The 14,479-nt window shown below is 48.1% G+C and overlaps 1 protein-coding gene across 6 annotated transcripts in view; it reads left to right on the plus strand.

Annotated features, from left to right (window-relative positions):
- The window catches only part of ninl (ninein-like), a 51,647-nt gene that overhangs the window by 12,622 nt on the left and 24,546 nt on the right, over positions 1-14,479 (plus strand). For 2 of the 6 annotated variants that reach the window (XM_078405299.1, XM_078405301.1), the window contains exons 6-13: positions 3,698-3,882; positions 5,390-5,512; positions 6,101-6,253; positions 6,750-6,886; positions 8,431-8,571; positions 11,121-11,295; positions 12,856-12,966; positions 14,118-14,207. In XM_078405299.1, the coding sequence (XP_078261425.1) occupies positions 3,698-3,882; positions 5,390-5,512; positions 6,101-6,253; positions 6,750-6,886; positions 8,431-8,571; positions 11,121-11,295; positions 12,856-12,966; positions 14,118-14,207 (1,115 nt within the window). The remainder of the gene's footprint in view (positions 1-3,697; positions 3,883-5,389; positions 5,513-6,100; positions 6,254-6,749; positions 6,887-8,430; positions 8,572-11,120; positions 11,296-12,855; positions 12,967-14,117; positions 14,208-14,479) is intronic. The other 4 variants (XM_078405300.1, XM_078405302.1, XM_078405303.1 and 1 more) reach the window with 4 other exon arrangements.

Genomic DNA, 14,479 nt, shown 5'->3' on the forward strand with positions numbered 1-14,479 from the left:
CAGTGAAACTCAGCAGGACAACAGTGAAACTAGTACGGACCGACTAGGGTTGGGAGGGACCGAGAGAGAAGGGATGCAAGGATTACTTGAAGTTAGAAAAATCAATATTCATATTTGACGGTTATTCTGTGTCCACTTCCCGCATCACCAACAATTTGTGGTGCAGCAGTATAGCTGGTGCCTTACAGCGCCAGAGACCTGGGCTTGATCCTGACTATGGGTGCTGTCTGTGTGAAGATTGTACATTCTTCCTGTGACCGCGTGCTCCGGTTTCCTCCCACACTCCAGACATACAGGTTTGTAGGTTAACTGGCTTTGGTATAATTGTAAATTGTCCTATTGTGTTGGTGTGCGGGATGGTCGCTGGTCGGCACAGACCCGATGGGCTGAAGGACTTGTTTCGGCGATGTATCTCGGAGTCTATATGGGAACAGCCTCCCTTAACCACTTAATGAGATTAAACGTTTTACTACGACTTGGTCTTCATTAGGTTCCGAATGTCAAAGATGTGATTTCCATGTATCGCCCACAGAGGTTTTTAATCGAGTTTTTACAAAGTTGTGGTTATCATTAGAACTTCTAGGTTACTCTTTATGAAGTAAATTACAATTATTTTTTCTGGGATTCACAAATTTTCTGCAACTTAAACTTCTAATGCGGATTACAAGTGAGAACATGTGACAAATTAATCCATGCTGTCTGCTACTCAGTCTGGTACAGTGCTGCCTGTTGGTGTGAAACTCTCCCAGCCATGGAAAGGGTCTATGCTGGCAGCTACTGCAAGAGTCAATAGACAATAGGTGCAGGAGTAGGCCATTCGGCCCCTCAAGCCAGCAACGCCATTCAATGTGATCATGGCTGATCATTCTCAATCAGTACCCCGTTCCTGCCTTCTCCCCATACCCCCTGACTCCGCTATCCTTAAGAGCTCTATCTATCTCTCTCTTGAATGCATTCAGACAATTGGCCTCCACTGCCTTCTGAGGCAGTGAATTCCACAGATTCATAACTCTCTGACTGAAAAAGTTTTTCCTCATCTCCGTTCTAAATGGCCTACCCCTGTGGCCCCTGGTTCTGGAGTCGACTGTATGAAGAGCTAATGGGTGCGTCGCTTGCCTTTAATTTATTTTTGTCTGTAACTCTGCTTGGTGGTGTAGGCAGTCAGAACCTTTTCCCCAGGTTGGAAATGTCCAAGACTACAGGGCAGAACTTTAAGGTGAGAGGGGGAAATGTTGTCTCCCAACTACGGAAAAATTACATTCTTAAGATAGGCACCAAAATGCTGGAGTAACTCAGCAGGTCAGACAGCATCTCTGGAGAAAAGGAATAGGTGCGTTTTGGGTCGAGACTCTTCTTCAGACTGAGAGTTGGGGAAAGGGAAAACGAGGGATATAGATGGTGATGTAGAGAGATATAGCTCAAATTAATGAAAGATATGTAAAAAAATAACACTGGTAAAGAAAACAGGCCATTGCTAGCTGTGGCCTAGGTGAAAATGAGTGAGACAATGAGTCTCAACAAGACGTCTTTGAAGCTGGTACGACTTGGGTGGGGGAGGTATGGAGAGTGGGGGATGCAAGGGGTACTTGAAGTTAGAGAAATCAATTCCTACCTGCTGCAGCTTTAATGCAATAACATGCAGATACATGTCCAGTAAACAAGCTGCACTTTGGGAGGTCAAATGCAAGGGGAAGATAGACAATTAATGCCATATTTCCTAATGGCATTGATGTACAGAGAGATCTTGGGGCCCAAAGCCATAATTCCCTGAAAGCGGCACCACAAGTAGATAGTGGTAAAGAAGACACAATGTATGCGTACGCTCGTAGACTGGGGCATTGAGTTTAAGAGTCAGGAAGTCATTTGTTTGTTTCGGCTGAATTTGGACTTTGTTTAGGCTGAATTTGGAGTATTGCATGCAGTTATAGACAATAGACAATAGGTGCAGGAGTAGGCCATTCGGCCCTTCGAGCCAGCACCGCCATTCAATGTAATCATGGCTGATCATTCACAATCAGTACCCCCATTCCTGCCTTCTCCCCATGTCCCTTGACTTTGCTATCTTTAAGAGCTCTATCTAGCTCTCTCTTGAATGCATTCAGAGAATTGGCCTCCACTGCCTTCTGAGGCAGAGAATTCCACAGATTTACAACTCTCTGAAAAAGTTTTTCCTCATCTCCGTTCTAAGTAGCTTACCCCTTATTCTGTGGCCCTGGTTCTGGACTCCCCCAACATTGGGAACATATTTCCTGCCTCTAACGTGTCCAATCCCTTAATAATCTTATATGTTTCAATAAGATCCCCTCTCATCCTTCTAATTCCAGCGTATACAAGCCTAGTCGCTTCAGTCTTTCAACATACGGCAGTCCCGCCATTCCGGGAATTAACTAGTAAACCTACGCTGCACGCCCTCAATAGCAAGTTCTGGTCACCCCATTACAAGAAGGATGTGGATGCTTTGGAAAGGGTACAGAGGAGGTTTACCAGAATTGTTGCCTGGTTTAGGGGGTATTAGCTGGAGAGAGAGGCTGGTCCTTGAGAGTGTGCTGTCTAGTTTTAGAATCCTTCACCCTGGACAAAGACTGTGAGCGTTCACTTTATCCATGCCCCTCATGATCTTGTACACCTCAATAAAGCCTCCTATGCTCCAAATTAAAAAAAACCAGCCTATCCAACCTCTCCCTCTAACTCAAGCCCAGGTAAGTCAGTGTATATCTCTGAAAACTGTGACCGGATGGATCAAGAGGTTAAAGATATTTTTTTTGTTTAGACCTACTTTACATTTATTGAAATTCAAAAGACTTTGCACCACAGAACAAAATGCAGTCAAATATTTGGTTGTGTTAATCCTTATCTCCAAGGAACATTTAGGCATGTGAGTTTCAGTTTGCATGGATGATCGATAAACAATAGACTTGCCTTTGATGGGGCAGTGAAATCCAACAAGCTTCTGAAACAAGCATGTGGATGTGGCTTCTCTCAAATATTCTCCCCGCTAACCCTTGCAGTTAATGGAAACTTCCAGACTAAGGCCAAAGCACCAAATCCTCATGGAGTTTGCACATTTTCCCCGTGACCATGTGGGTTTCCTTCGGGTTCTCCGGTTTCCCCCCACATCCCAAAGATATGTGGGGTTGTAGGTTAATTAGCTTCATTAGTATTCAGTGAGTGGATGAGAAAATAGGATAACATAGAACTAGTGTGAATAGTTGATCGATGGTTAGCATGGACTTGGTGGGTCAAAGGGCCTGTTTGCATGCCGTGTCTTAGTATAGGTTAGTTTAGAGATACAGTGCAACAATGGGCCTTTTGGTCCACCGAGTTTGCACCGACCATCAACCACCTGCACATTAACACTATCCCACACACACTAGGGAAATTTTTACAATTTTACTGAGCCAATTAGCCTACAAACCTGCACATCTTTGGAGTATGGGAGGAAATTGGAAATTGAAGAAACCCACGCGGTCACCGGGAGAACGTACAAGCTCTGTACAGACAGCACCTGTACTCAGGATCGAACCTGGGTCTTTGGCGCTGTAAGGCAGCAACTCTATCGCTGCGCCACCGTGCCATCATTCATCTCTAAATAATTAAGTAAATAAAGAATGTGTGTTGTTCTCGGTCACCACTGATCCCATGGCCGGGTGAGAATTGTAAACACTGAGGCGTGTTTCTGTTGAACGTTCTCCTCTAGGTCAGCTGGGCAGCGGCCGTCACGGTGGCTTCGGTTGCCGATGGTCGGACTCTGGGGCCGAGGCCACTGAGGGCCACGTGCAGGCCCTGTGGGAGGAGCTGGGTGTGGGCCAGAGTGGCTATCTCCATCGAGAAGAACTGGTGACGGTCTGCAATAACATTGGTCTGGGCTACCTCAGTGACCAGGTGTGTGTGTGGTGTTCAAACCTCAATGATCCAATGATGCTTTATTGTCATATGTACCTCGGGACAGTGAAAGTCTTTGATTTTTGCATAAAATATACAAAGTGCACAAAAGAGTCGCCAGGTTTCTGGCGCCGACAAAGTTACAAAAGTACTCATTAGAGTCATGTTGGTCCCTCATGTTGGTCCCGTACCCCCTCTGTTCATCCCCACCTCCTCTCTCCGTCCCCACCTCCTCCCCTCATCCCCACCTCCTCTCCTCATCCTCCCCTCGTCTCCACCTCCTCTCCTCGTCCCCACCTCTTCTCCTCATCCTCTCCTCGTCCCCACCTCTTCTCCTCATCCTCTCCTCGTCCCCACCTCCTCTCCCCGTCCCCACCTCCTCTCCCCGTCCCCACCTCCTCTCCCCGTCCCCCACCTCCTCTCCCCGTCCCCACCTCCTCTCCCCCGTCCCCACCTCCTCTCCCCGTCCCCACCTCCTCTCCCCATCCCCACCTCCTCTCCTCATCCCCTCCTCTACTCGTCCCCACTTCCTCTCCTCGCCCTGTGTCCGATGTCGCCGGTGGCTCCTCAGGTCTCCGGAGATGAGCAGGGCCGGATTCAGTACCAGCTCCCCTCAACAGGCCGTGACCTGGTAGTCCTAGACCTGGCTCTCGTGTTGGTATCTTCGTGTCTTTTAAATGTTGTGATAGTCCCTGGCTCAACTACCTCCTCTAGCACCTTGTTCCTTATACCCACCATCCTCTGTGAATAAGTTGCCCCTAGGATTCCTATTAAATCTTTCCCCTATTACCTTAAATCTATGCCCTCGGGTTTATAATTCCACTACACTGGGTAAAAGACTGTGCATTCACCAGATCCATTCACCTCATGATTTATACACCACTAGATGATCACCCCTCAGCCTCCTGCGTTCCAAGGAATAAAGCCTTAGCCTTCCCAACTTCTCCCGAAATCTTCTCTGCATTCTTTCCAGCTTAACGACATCCTTCCTATAGCAAGGTGACCAAAACTGAACTCAATACCTCAGGTGCAGCCTCACCAACACTTGCCCATTAACAAATTGGGGTGATGCCATTCATAGAAGCTGGAAGTCTAAATAAAATAATTTGGTCAAATGCTGCAAACTTTGGTTTGGTGATAAGATTTTCGGTGCCATGTACTTTCCATGTTTAGTTTAGATATACATCATGGTAACAGGCCCTTCGGCCCACTGAGCCCACATTGACCAACGATCACACTCGTTCTATGTTATCCTACTTTCTCATCCACTTCCTGCACACTAGGGGCAATTTACCGAGGGCCAATTAACCCACAAACCTGCATGTATTTGGGATGTGGAAGGAATCCGGAGCACCCGGAGAAAGCCCGCACGGTCACAGGGAGAGCGAGCAAACTCCACGCAGAGCACCCGAGGTCAGCATTGAACCCGGGTGTCTGGCGCAGTGAGGCAGCGGCTCCACCCGCTGCCGCCCCATGCATTTTGAAGTTCTTGTGATTTGGTCCACAGGAAGTTGACAGTCTGTTCAGGAAGCTGGACAATGATGGCGATGAGAGAGTGAGTCACAGGGAATTCCTTCAGGGCTTGCTCCGACACGGAGCCTCCGCTTCCACTCCCATGAAGTGCCGGCTGGTAGGTCTGACACCAATGTACGCTTCTCTCAGCTACAACATTTAACCCCTTCCCATCTTCTCCCTCACCTTTCCTTGGACAAAACACCTAGATTCCTATAGTCATAAAGGCATGTTTACTTTCACTGTCTAGATATTTGGATAGAACACACAAGCAGGTAAATTCATGGAGAAACTCCTCATCCAGAGGCTTTTAGATGTGCAGGGAGTGAAGGGGTATGGATCAGGTGCAGGCAGAGGAGATTAGTTTATCTTAGTTAGTTAAAATTATTAGTTTATCTTGGCATAATGTTTGGCACAAACATTGTGGGCTGAAGTGCCTGTTCCTGTGCTGTACTGTTCCATGGTCTATGAGAGAGAGAGAGAGAGAGAAAGAGAGAGATAGAGAGAGAGAGAGAGAGAGAGAGAGAGGGGGGGGGGGGGGGGGTGGGGTGGGGGGGGGGGGATAGTGGTGGGGACCGTGGTGGGGACCTGGAACATGCTGCTGGGGGTGGTGGAGGCAGATACGATAGTAGCATTTCAGAGGCTTTTAGATGGGCACGGATTTGTAGGGACATGGATCATGGGAATAGATTGGGTGAATTCACAGTCTTTTACCCAGCTGGCAGCTGTCCCGGGCCTGGCACCCAGCTGTTCCCAGCTGTTCTCACCTCTGGACGATGGCTCTGGCTACACATCAACTGAACAAATAATCAACATGTGGCAGAAGGGTGGAATTAAAAACAGTCGCGAGATACTACAGGTGAGACACCACTCGTACTGACCTTTGAGTCTCGTGTTCTCTTGTTCTCTCTAGTTTCCCCTCTCCCATTCTCTCTCATTCTCTCTTTCATTCTCTCTCATTCTTTCTCTCTCTCTCTCTCTCTCTCTCTCTCTCATTCTCTCTCATTCGCTCTTTCATTCTTTCTCTCTCTCTCATTCTTTCTCTCTCTCTCATTCTTTCTCTCTCATTCTTTCTCTCTCTCTCTCTCTCTCTCTCTCTCTCTCTCTCTCTCTCTCTCTCTCTCTCTCTCTCTCTCTCTCTCTCTCTCTCTCTCTCTCTCTCTCTCTCTCTCTCTCTCTCTCTCTCTCTCTCTCTCTCTCTCTCTCTCTCTCTCTCTCACATTTTCTCTCTTGTCGTCTCTCTCTCTCTCTCTCTTCTTTCTCGTTCTCTCGTTCTGTCTCTCTCGTTCTCGTTCTCTGTCCTGACTATCTCTCCCCTCTTGCTGACCCACACGTGGTTGTTCCTGTGTTCATAGGCCTTGGATTTCAGTGTGGAGGAGAAGGTGGGCCTTGCTGAGCTGACCGCTGCTCTGGAGAACGAGATGATGTGCAGCAGGAATGGGATTCATCGGGCAGCGTTAACCAGCTACAGGAACGAAATCGACCACCTTCAGTAAGCACCTCCCTCTAATCCTATTGTCTATTGTCTATCTCCTCTCGACACGTGTAATCTAAAGGATGTTTAGGCTGTTACGCAAGGTAGGAGCTGATGGCTTTCTCCCAGGGTAGAAATGTCAAAGACTGGAGTACATAGCTTTAAGGTGAGAGGGGGAAAGTTTAAGGGGGATGTGTTGGGGGCAAATTATTTTACACAGAGGTCGATGAGTGCCCGGAACGTGCTGCAAGGGGTGGTGGTGGCAGATACGTCAGTGCAGTTTAAGAGGCTTTTGGATAGACACACGGATATGCAGGGAATGGAGGGATATGGATTATGTGCAGGCAGAGGAGATTAGTTTAATTTGGCATCATGTTCAGCACAGACGTTGTGGGCTGCAGGGACTGTCCCTGTGCTATGCTGTTCAATGTTTCCGTGCTGTATGACTCTGACTCTATAACTAGTGTGGTGACTGGGATTGAAGTTTACTGTTTGCAAAAATTTGGTGATGAGACAATAATAGATGGAAAACCAAATAGTGACCAGGAGTGGAATGGTTTGCGAAGGTCAATGGAAAGGTTAAATATGGTTCCCACAATGCATCTGCAGAGGTTGGTGAGAGTTGTTGGAGACATGTTGTTGGAGAGATGTTGAAGAAACATTTAGACAGGTACATGGATAGGATAGGTTTAGAGGGATATGGGCAAGTGGGGCTAGTAAAGATGGGACATGTTGGTCAGTGTGGGAAAGTTAGGCCGAAGGGACTGTTTCTGCGCTTTTTGACTCCACGACATGGTGGACCTTCTCCATCTCCAGGGCAGATTGAGACGCTGCCGAGCTTTATTGGCCGTAGATTCAGTGCGGACGTGTTGACCAAAGCGCCGGAGCATTCAGACTGGGGTAAATCAACGGGCAGCGGGTAGTGCACAGAACAGCAAGTCTGGTCTTTATAATCCACGTTCTTGCGGGGGATTAAAGGCTGTTGGGTAAGGAGAGAGGAGGAGGAGTGAAATGTAAAGCCGGAGGGAGGGATGTGGGTGGAAGAGGATGGGGGGAGTGGAAAGAGGGGGCAATAAAAGAGAATTGGGGGCCTCCGATTTGGGAGATGAGTGTACGGAGGAGGGGAAGGAGCAGGGTGACTGGAGGGTGGAAGATGGTGGGATAAATGTGTGCGCACAGGGTTGTGTGCAGAGGAAAGAGAGGGGATGGGGGAGAATTACTTGAAATTGGAGAGTTTACTATCCAGCGGGTAGAACCACTGCCTCATTGCTCCAGAGACCCGGGTTCGATCCTGACTTTGGTTGCTGTCCATGTGGAGTTTGCACGTTCTCCCTGTGACCGCGTGGGCTTCCTCCGGGTGCTTCGGTTTCCTCCCACATTTCAAAGACGTGCGGGTTTGTAGGTTAATTGACCCTAGTGTGTCGAGAGTGGATGAGAGAGTGGGATAACATGGAGCTAGTGTGAGCTCGGTGGGATGAAGGGCCTGTTCCCGTGTTGTAAACTACACATACCGTCGAGTGGTGAGCTCCCAGACTGATGGATCACATGGATGGTTTCTACAGGGGGCATGTCCAGCAGGTGCAGGGTGAGAGGGACAAACTGCAAGTGGACTTGGAGCGAGCGGAGAAACGCAACGCACAGCTGGGCAAGGAGGTTGACGACCGACAGACTGCCATGGAGCTGCTCAACGAGACCAAGATCAGGTCAGTCGCACATGTGGAACCACTTCAAGCGTTTTGTCTCCTTTCTAGGAAAGGATCTTGATCGGTTGGGCAGGTGGGCTGAGGAATGGTTGGTGGAATTTAATACAGAGAAATGTAAGGTCTTGCATTTTGGGACGACTAACATGGGCAGGACCTACACAGTGAATGGTAGGGCTCTGTAGAGCAGAGAGATCTAGGAATGCAGGTACATAGTTCCTTGAAAGTGGCATCATAGGTAGATAGGGTGGTCAAGAAGGCGTTTGGCACATTGGCTTTCATCAGTCAAGAGTATTGAGTATTGAAGTTGTGAGGTCATGTTGCAGTTATATAGGAGCAAGGTGAGGTCGCATTTAGAGTATTGTTTTCAGTTTTGGGCACCATGTTATAGGAATGATGTCAAGCTGGAAAAGGTTTAGAGAAGATTTACGAGGATGTTGCCAGGACTCGGGGGGCCTTAGCTATAGGGAGAGGTTGAGCAGGCTAGGACTTTATTCCTTGGTGTGCAGGAGGATGAGGGATGATCTTATACAGGTGTATAAGATTATGAGAGGAGTAGATAAGGTACACGCACAAAGTCTCTTGTCCATATAGGGGGAATCGAGAACCAGAGGACATAGATTTAAGGTGAAGGGGGAAAGATTTAATAGGAACCTGAGGGGCAACTTTTTTACAAAAAAAGGGTGTATTTAAGAAGCTGCCAGAAGAGGTAGTTGAGGCAGGTACTATAGCAACATTTAAGAAACATTTAGACAGGTACATGGATAGGTTCAGAGGATATGGGCCAAACTCAGTCAGGTGGGACTAATGTACATGGGGCATGTAGGTCGATGTGGGCAAGTTGGGCCATAGGGCCTGTTTCCATACTGTATGAGTATGGGATGGAATGGTAAAGAGGGCATAAGACCACAAGACATAGGAGGAGAGTTAGGTCGTTCAGCCCATTGAACCTGGTGCACAAAGCTTATGGTCCACTTGTCTTCATAGGTTGGGGCATTGAGTGTAAGAGTCAGGAAGTCATGATGCAGCTTCATAGCACTTTAGTAAGGCTACGTTTGGAGTATTGTGTGCCGTTCTGGTCACCCCATTAGGGGATGGATGTGGAGGCTTTGGAGAGGGTGCAGAAGGAGTTGATTAGAGGATATTAGCTACAGGGAGGTGTTGGGTTGTTTTCTATGGAATGTTGGAGGTTCCTGGGAGACCTGATAGAAGTATTTAAAATGATGAGAGGCCTGGATAAGGTAGACAGTCAGAACCTTTTTCCCAGGATGGAATAATCAAATACTGGAGGGCATAGCTGTATGATGAGAGGGGCAAAGTTTAACGGAGATGTGCGGGGCAAGATTTTTACCAGAACGCGTGAGTGTCTGGAACGTGCGGCTGGGGGTGGTGATGACGGCAGATACGATAGTGGCATTTAAGAGACTTTTGGATAGGCACATGGATATGCAGGGAATTGAGGAGTTTGGGTCATGTGCAAGTAGATAAGAGTTGGTCTTGGCATCATGTTCGTCGCAGACATTGTGTGCCGAAGAGCCTGTTTGTGTGCTGTACTGTTCTATGTTCTATACCAGGGACAGGCCCTTCCGCTCACATTGTCTGCATCGAACGTGATGCCAGGTTAACATAAACTAAGCTCCTTTGCCTGCACATCGTCCATATCCCTCTAGTTTCCAGCAATAATAATCAGCAAAATACAAATTGTTGGAGGAACTCAGCGGGTCAGGCAGCATCTGTGGGGTAAATGGATTGATGATGTTTCGGATCGGGACCCTTCTTCAGATTCATGGAGTAGGAGGTAGAAAGCTGGAATAGAGAGGTGGGGGCAGGACAAAGCCTGGCAAGTGATGGGTGGATACAGGTGAGGGGGTGATTGGCAGATGGGTGGAGTAAGTGGCAAAGGCCGGAGGAGAAACGGAGACAAAAGAGTGTTAGTGAAGGAGAGAAGACAAAGAGTGAAATGAACAGCCTGTGGGAGGGATGTGAATGGAAGGGGACGAGGAGGAGGGGAAAGAGGGAGGATAAAAGGAAAATATGGGAATCAGAGAGGGGAGATGAGTACGGAGGTGGGGAAAGGAGCAGGGTGACAGGGGGGTAGAGGGATATTACTTGAAATTGGAAAATTCAATGTTCATACCTTTGGGTTGTAAGCTACCCAAGCAGAATGTGACATGCTGTTCCTCCAGTTTATTGTGTGGCCTCACTCTGGCAGTGGAGGAGGCCCAGGACAGAAAGGTCATTATGGAAATGGGAAGGGGAGTTAAAAAGGTTAGCAGTCGGGAGATCCAGCAGGCCTTGGCAGACTGAGCGCGTGCGTTCGGGAAACGGTCGACGAGTCTACGCTTGGTCTCGCCGATTCCATGTTCCCAATGAGACCTTCCTGAGACCAGGCATAGTTCTTCCTGTACTTTGTATTTGGCTCAAGGTTCCAGCATCTGCTGTTCCTTGTGTCTGCCATCATCAATAAGTTGCCCCCCCCCCCCCCTCCATGTTTTTCTCCTGCTCTTTCCCCCCAACGTCATTCCTTCTCCTCCCAACCCCTGCCCTCCCAGGCACCTGGACCAAGGCTACAGGGAGAAGTTGGTGGCGGTCAGAGTCCAGATGGACAAGGCTCAGGAGCTGATGGTTCAGCAGGTGACCCAGCTGCGGAAGGAGCTGGAAGAGGATCTCGAGTCTGTCCGGTCCGAGGAGACGTCCTCTCGTGAGAAGCTCACCCTGACCATGAAGGTAAGGTTCACAATCCAGTTTATTACCATCACCTGTACCCAGGTACAGGGAAAAGCACTCGTTTGCTGCCATCCCATCAGATCTGATATACCATACACAAATACAATCAGGCCAAGCTCAAGTACAATAGCAAGAGCAAAGGAGAAGATACAGAGTGCAGAATATAGTTTGCAGCATTGTCGCGCATCAGTTCCGGAGACAAAGCATGTTATCAGGACTCAAGGGCCTGAGCTATAGGGAGAGTTTGAGCAGACTCGGACTTTTTTCCTTGGAGTGCAGGAGGCTGAGGGGTGATCTTATAGAAGGTGTATAAAGTCATGAGGGCAATAGTCTCTTGTCAAGAGTAGGGGAATTAACAACCAGAGGACATAGGTTTAAGGTGAGAGGGGAAAGATTTAATAGGAACCTGAGGGGTAACTTATTTTACACAAAGGGTGGTAGGTGTATGGAACGAGCTGCTGGAGGAGGTAGGTAGACGGAGGAATTGGGAGTGTTTGCAGGAAGCAGGGTGGGAAGAAGTGTATTTGAGACATTTGTGGGAGTCAGTGGGTTTGTAATAGGCGTCAGTCAATAGCCTATTTCCTGTGATGGAGATTGTAAGATCACGAAAGGGGTGGGGGGGGGGGGGGGGGAGGTGTTGCAGATGGTCCAAGTAAATTTGAGTGCAGGATGAAAATTGGTGGTGAAGTTGATGAAGTAATCCAAGTAAATTTGAGTGCAGGATGAAAATTCTCCTCCTCACCCCGGTCGGTCTCTCCCTCTTCTGCCCTCTCCCATCGGGCAAGAGGTACAGAAGGGTGAAAACGCAAACCCCCAAATTCAGGGACAATTTCTTCCCAGCTGTTAACAGACAATTGTGTCATCCTCTTATCAGCTGGAGAGTAGTCCTAACTTCCTGTCTACCTCGTTGGTGACACTCGGACTATAATTGGACTTTACTAGACTTCATCTTGCACTAAATGTTATTCCCTTTATCCTGTATTTGTACATTGGACGGTTTGATTGTAATCATGCATAGTCTTTCCGCTGACTGGACAGCAAGCAACAAAAAGCTTTTCACTGTACCTTGGTATACGTGACAATAATAAAATAAATTAAACTAATCTCATTGGTTGTTATCCCATCGCTAATGTGTGACCTTAGTTTAGTATAGTCAAGGTACCCTAAGTACATTGAAAAACTTTTGTTGCGCGCTAACCAGTTAGCAGAAAGACTATACATGATTACAATTGAGCCGCCCACAGTGTACAGATACAGGATAAAGGGAATAACGTTTAGTGCGAGATAAAGTCCAGTAAAGTCCTAATAAAGATAGTCCGAGGGTCTCCAATGAAGTAGATGGGAGGTCAAGACTGCTCTTTAGTCAGTGACAGGATGGTTCAGTTGCCTGATAACAGCTGGGAAGAGCGGATAGCTCACAAACATAAGTTTTTCCCTGTATCTTGGTGCAGGTGACAAGAATAAACGGATAACCCACAGGCTGTTGCTTTGGTGGTGAGAGGTTGGAACTAGACCCCTGGTTTACTCTGGCTGTTTGATGACAGTTTTCCCCTTCACCAGGAGAACAAGCGTCTGCAGAGAGAGTTGATGGAAATGGTGGAGAAGTTGGCTGAATCAGAGAAATTGATTATCAGGTTACAGACCGACCTCGACTACATGCTGAAAGATAAAGTAAGCACCATCTGTCTCCTTGTGCAGCCTTGGGGTGGGGGTGGGGGGGTGGGGGGAGGTCAGGGGAGGGAGTTCTGCCAGTGCCAGGCACCTTCCTCTGTTGGGGGAAGATAGCACATAGCACGGAACAGGCCCTTCAGCCCAAACTGTCCACATTTGGCCCATATCCCACTAAACCTTTCCTATCCATCCCTGTCCAAATGTCTTTGAAATGTTGTTACTGTAGCCTCTCTCCCACAGGACCGTTCCCAATAGGCCGCTCCGCTATACCTGGCCTTTTTATTCATAAGTTAATAAGTTGTAGGAGCAGAATTAGGCTATTCAGCCCACCACGTCTACTCCACCATTCAACCATGGCTAATCTATCTTCCCCTCTCAACTCTTCTCCTGCCATCTCCCCATAACTCCTGACACCCGTACTAATTAAGAATCTCCACCTTAAAAATATCCATTGACTTGGCCTCCACAGCCTTCTGTGGCAATGAATTCCACAGATTCATCACCCTCTGACTATAGAAATTTCCCCTCCTCTCCTTTCTAAACTTACGTCCTTTTATTCTGAGGCTATGACCTCTGGTCTGAGCGGTCTGGTCTCCCACTAGTGGAAACATCCTCTCCACATCCACTCTTCAAGGATCTTTCACTATTTGGGAAGTTTCAATGAGGTCCCCCCTCACCCTTCTAAACTCCAGCAAGTACAGGCCCAGTGCCGTCAAACGCTCATCGTAAACCTCCTCTGGACCCTCTCCAACGCCAGTTATCTGTATGGATTTGTACGTTCGCCCTGTGACTGTGGGTTTTCTCCAGGTGCTCCAGTTTTCTTCCACACTCCAAAGACCTCTGTAATCTGGCCTCTGTAATTTACTCCTTGTGTGTAAGGGAAGTGAGATAACATAGAACTAGTATGATCGGATGATTGATGGTCGGCGTGGGTCTCTGTGGGCCAAAGGCGCTGTTTCCACGCTGTATCTCTAAAACTAAGCGAAACTAAATTCAGCCATTATCGTCAAAGGCGCACACCATCCTGGCCACACTCATCTCACTGGCACCATCTATGTTATACAGCTCGATGACCATGAAACCAAGTGATGTTGTAATCTGTCTAACATGTGCCTCTCTCTCCCCATCTCCCATGCATCCCACACGTGCAGCTCGGAGTGGTGGATAATTCACACATCGAGCTCTTTGGGCAAGAGGATCGATTTGCAGAGATTATCCTGGCGTACGAGCAGAAGTGCAGGGTAGGTGGTCACGTCCGGGGCCTGGGAACCCATGTCAAGGGGGGAGGCGAGGAGCTTCGAATGCAGACAAGGTGGAATTTCTTTTGTCACAGGGTGGTGAATCTGTGGAATTCATTGCCGCAGACGGCTGTGGAGGCCAAGTCATTGGGTATTTTTAAAGCGGACATTGCCAGATTCTTGATTGGTAAGGGTGTCAAGGGTTATGGGGATAAGGCGGGTGAATGGGGTTGTGAGGGAAAGATAGATCAGCCAGAGGAGGTAGTTGAGCCAGG

The sequence above is a fragment of the Rhinoraja longicauda genome, chromosome 9 (genome assembly GCF_053455715.1).
Source record: "Rhinoraja longicauda isolate Sanriku21f chromosome 9, sRhiLon1.1, whole genome shotgun sequence".
Lineage (NCBI taxonomy): Eukaryota > Metazoa > Chordata > Chondrichthyes > Rajiformes > Arhynchobatidae > Rhinoraja > Rhinoraja longicauda.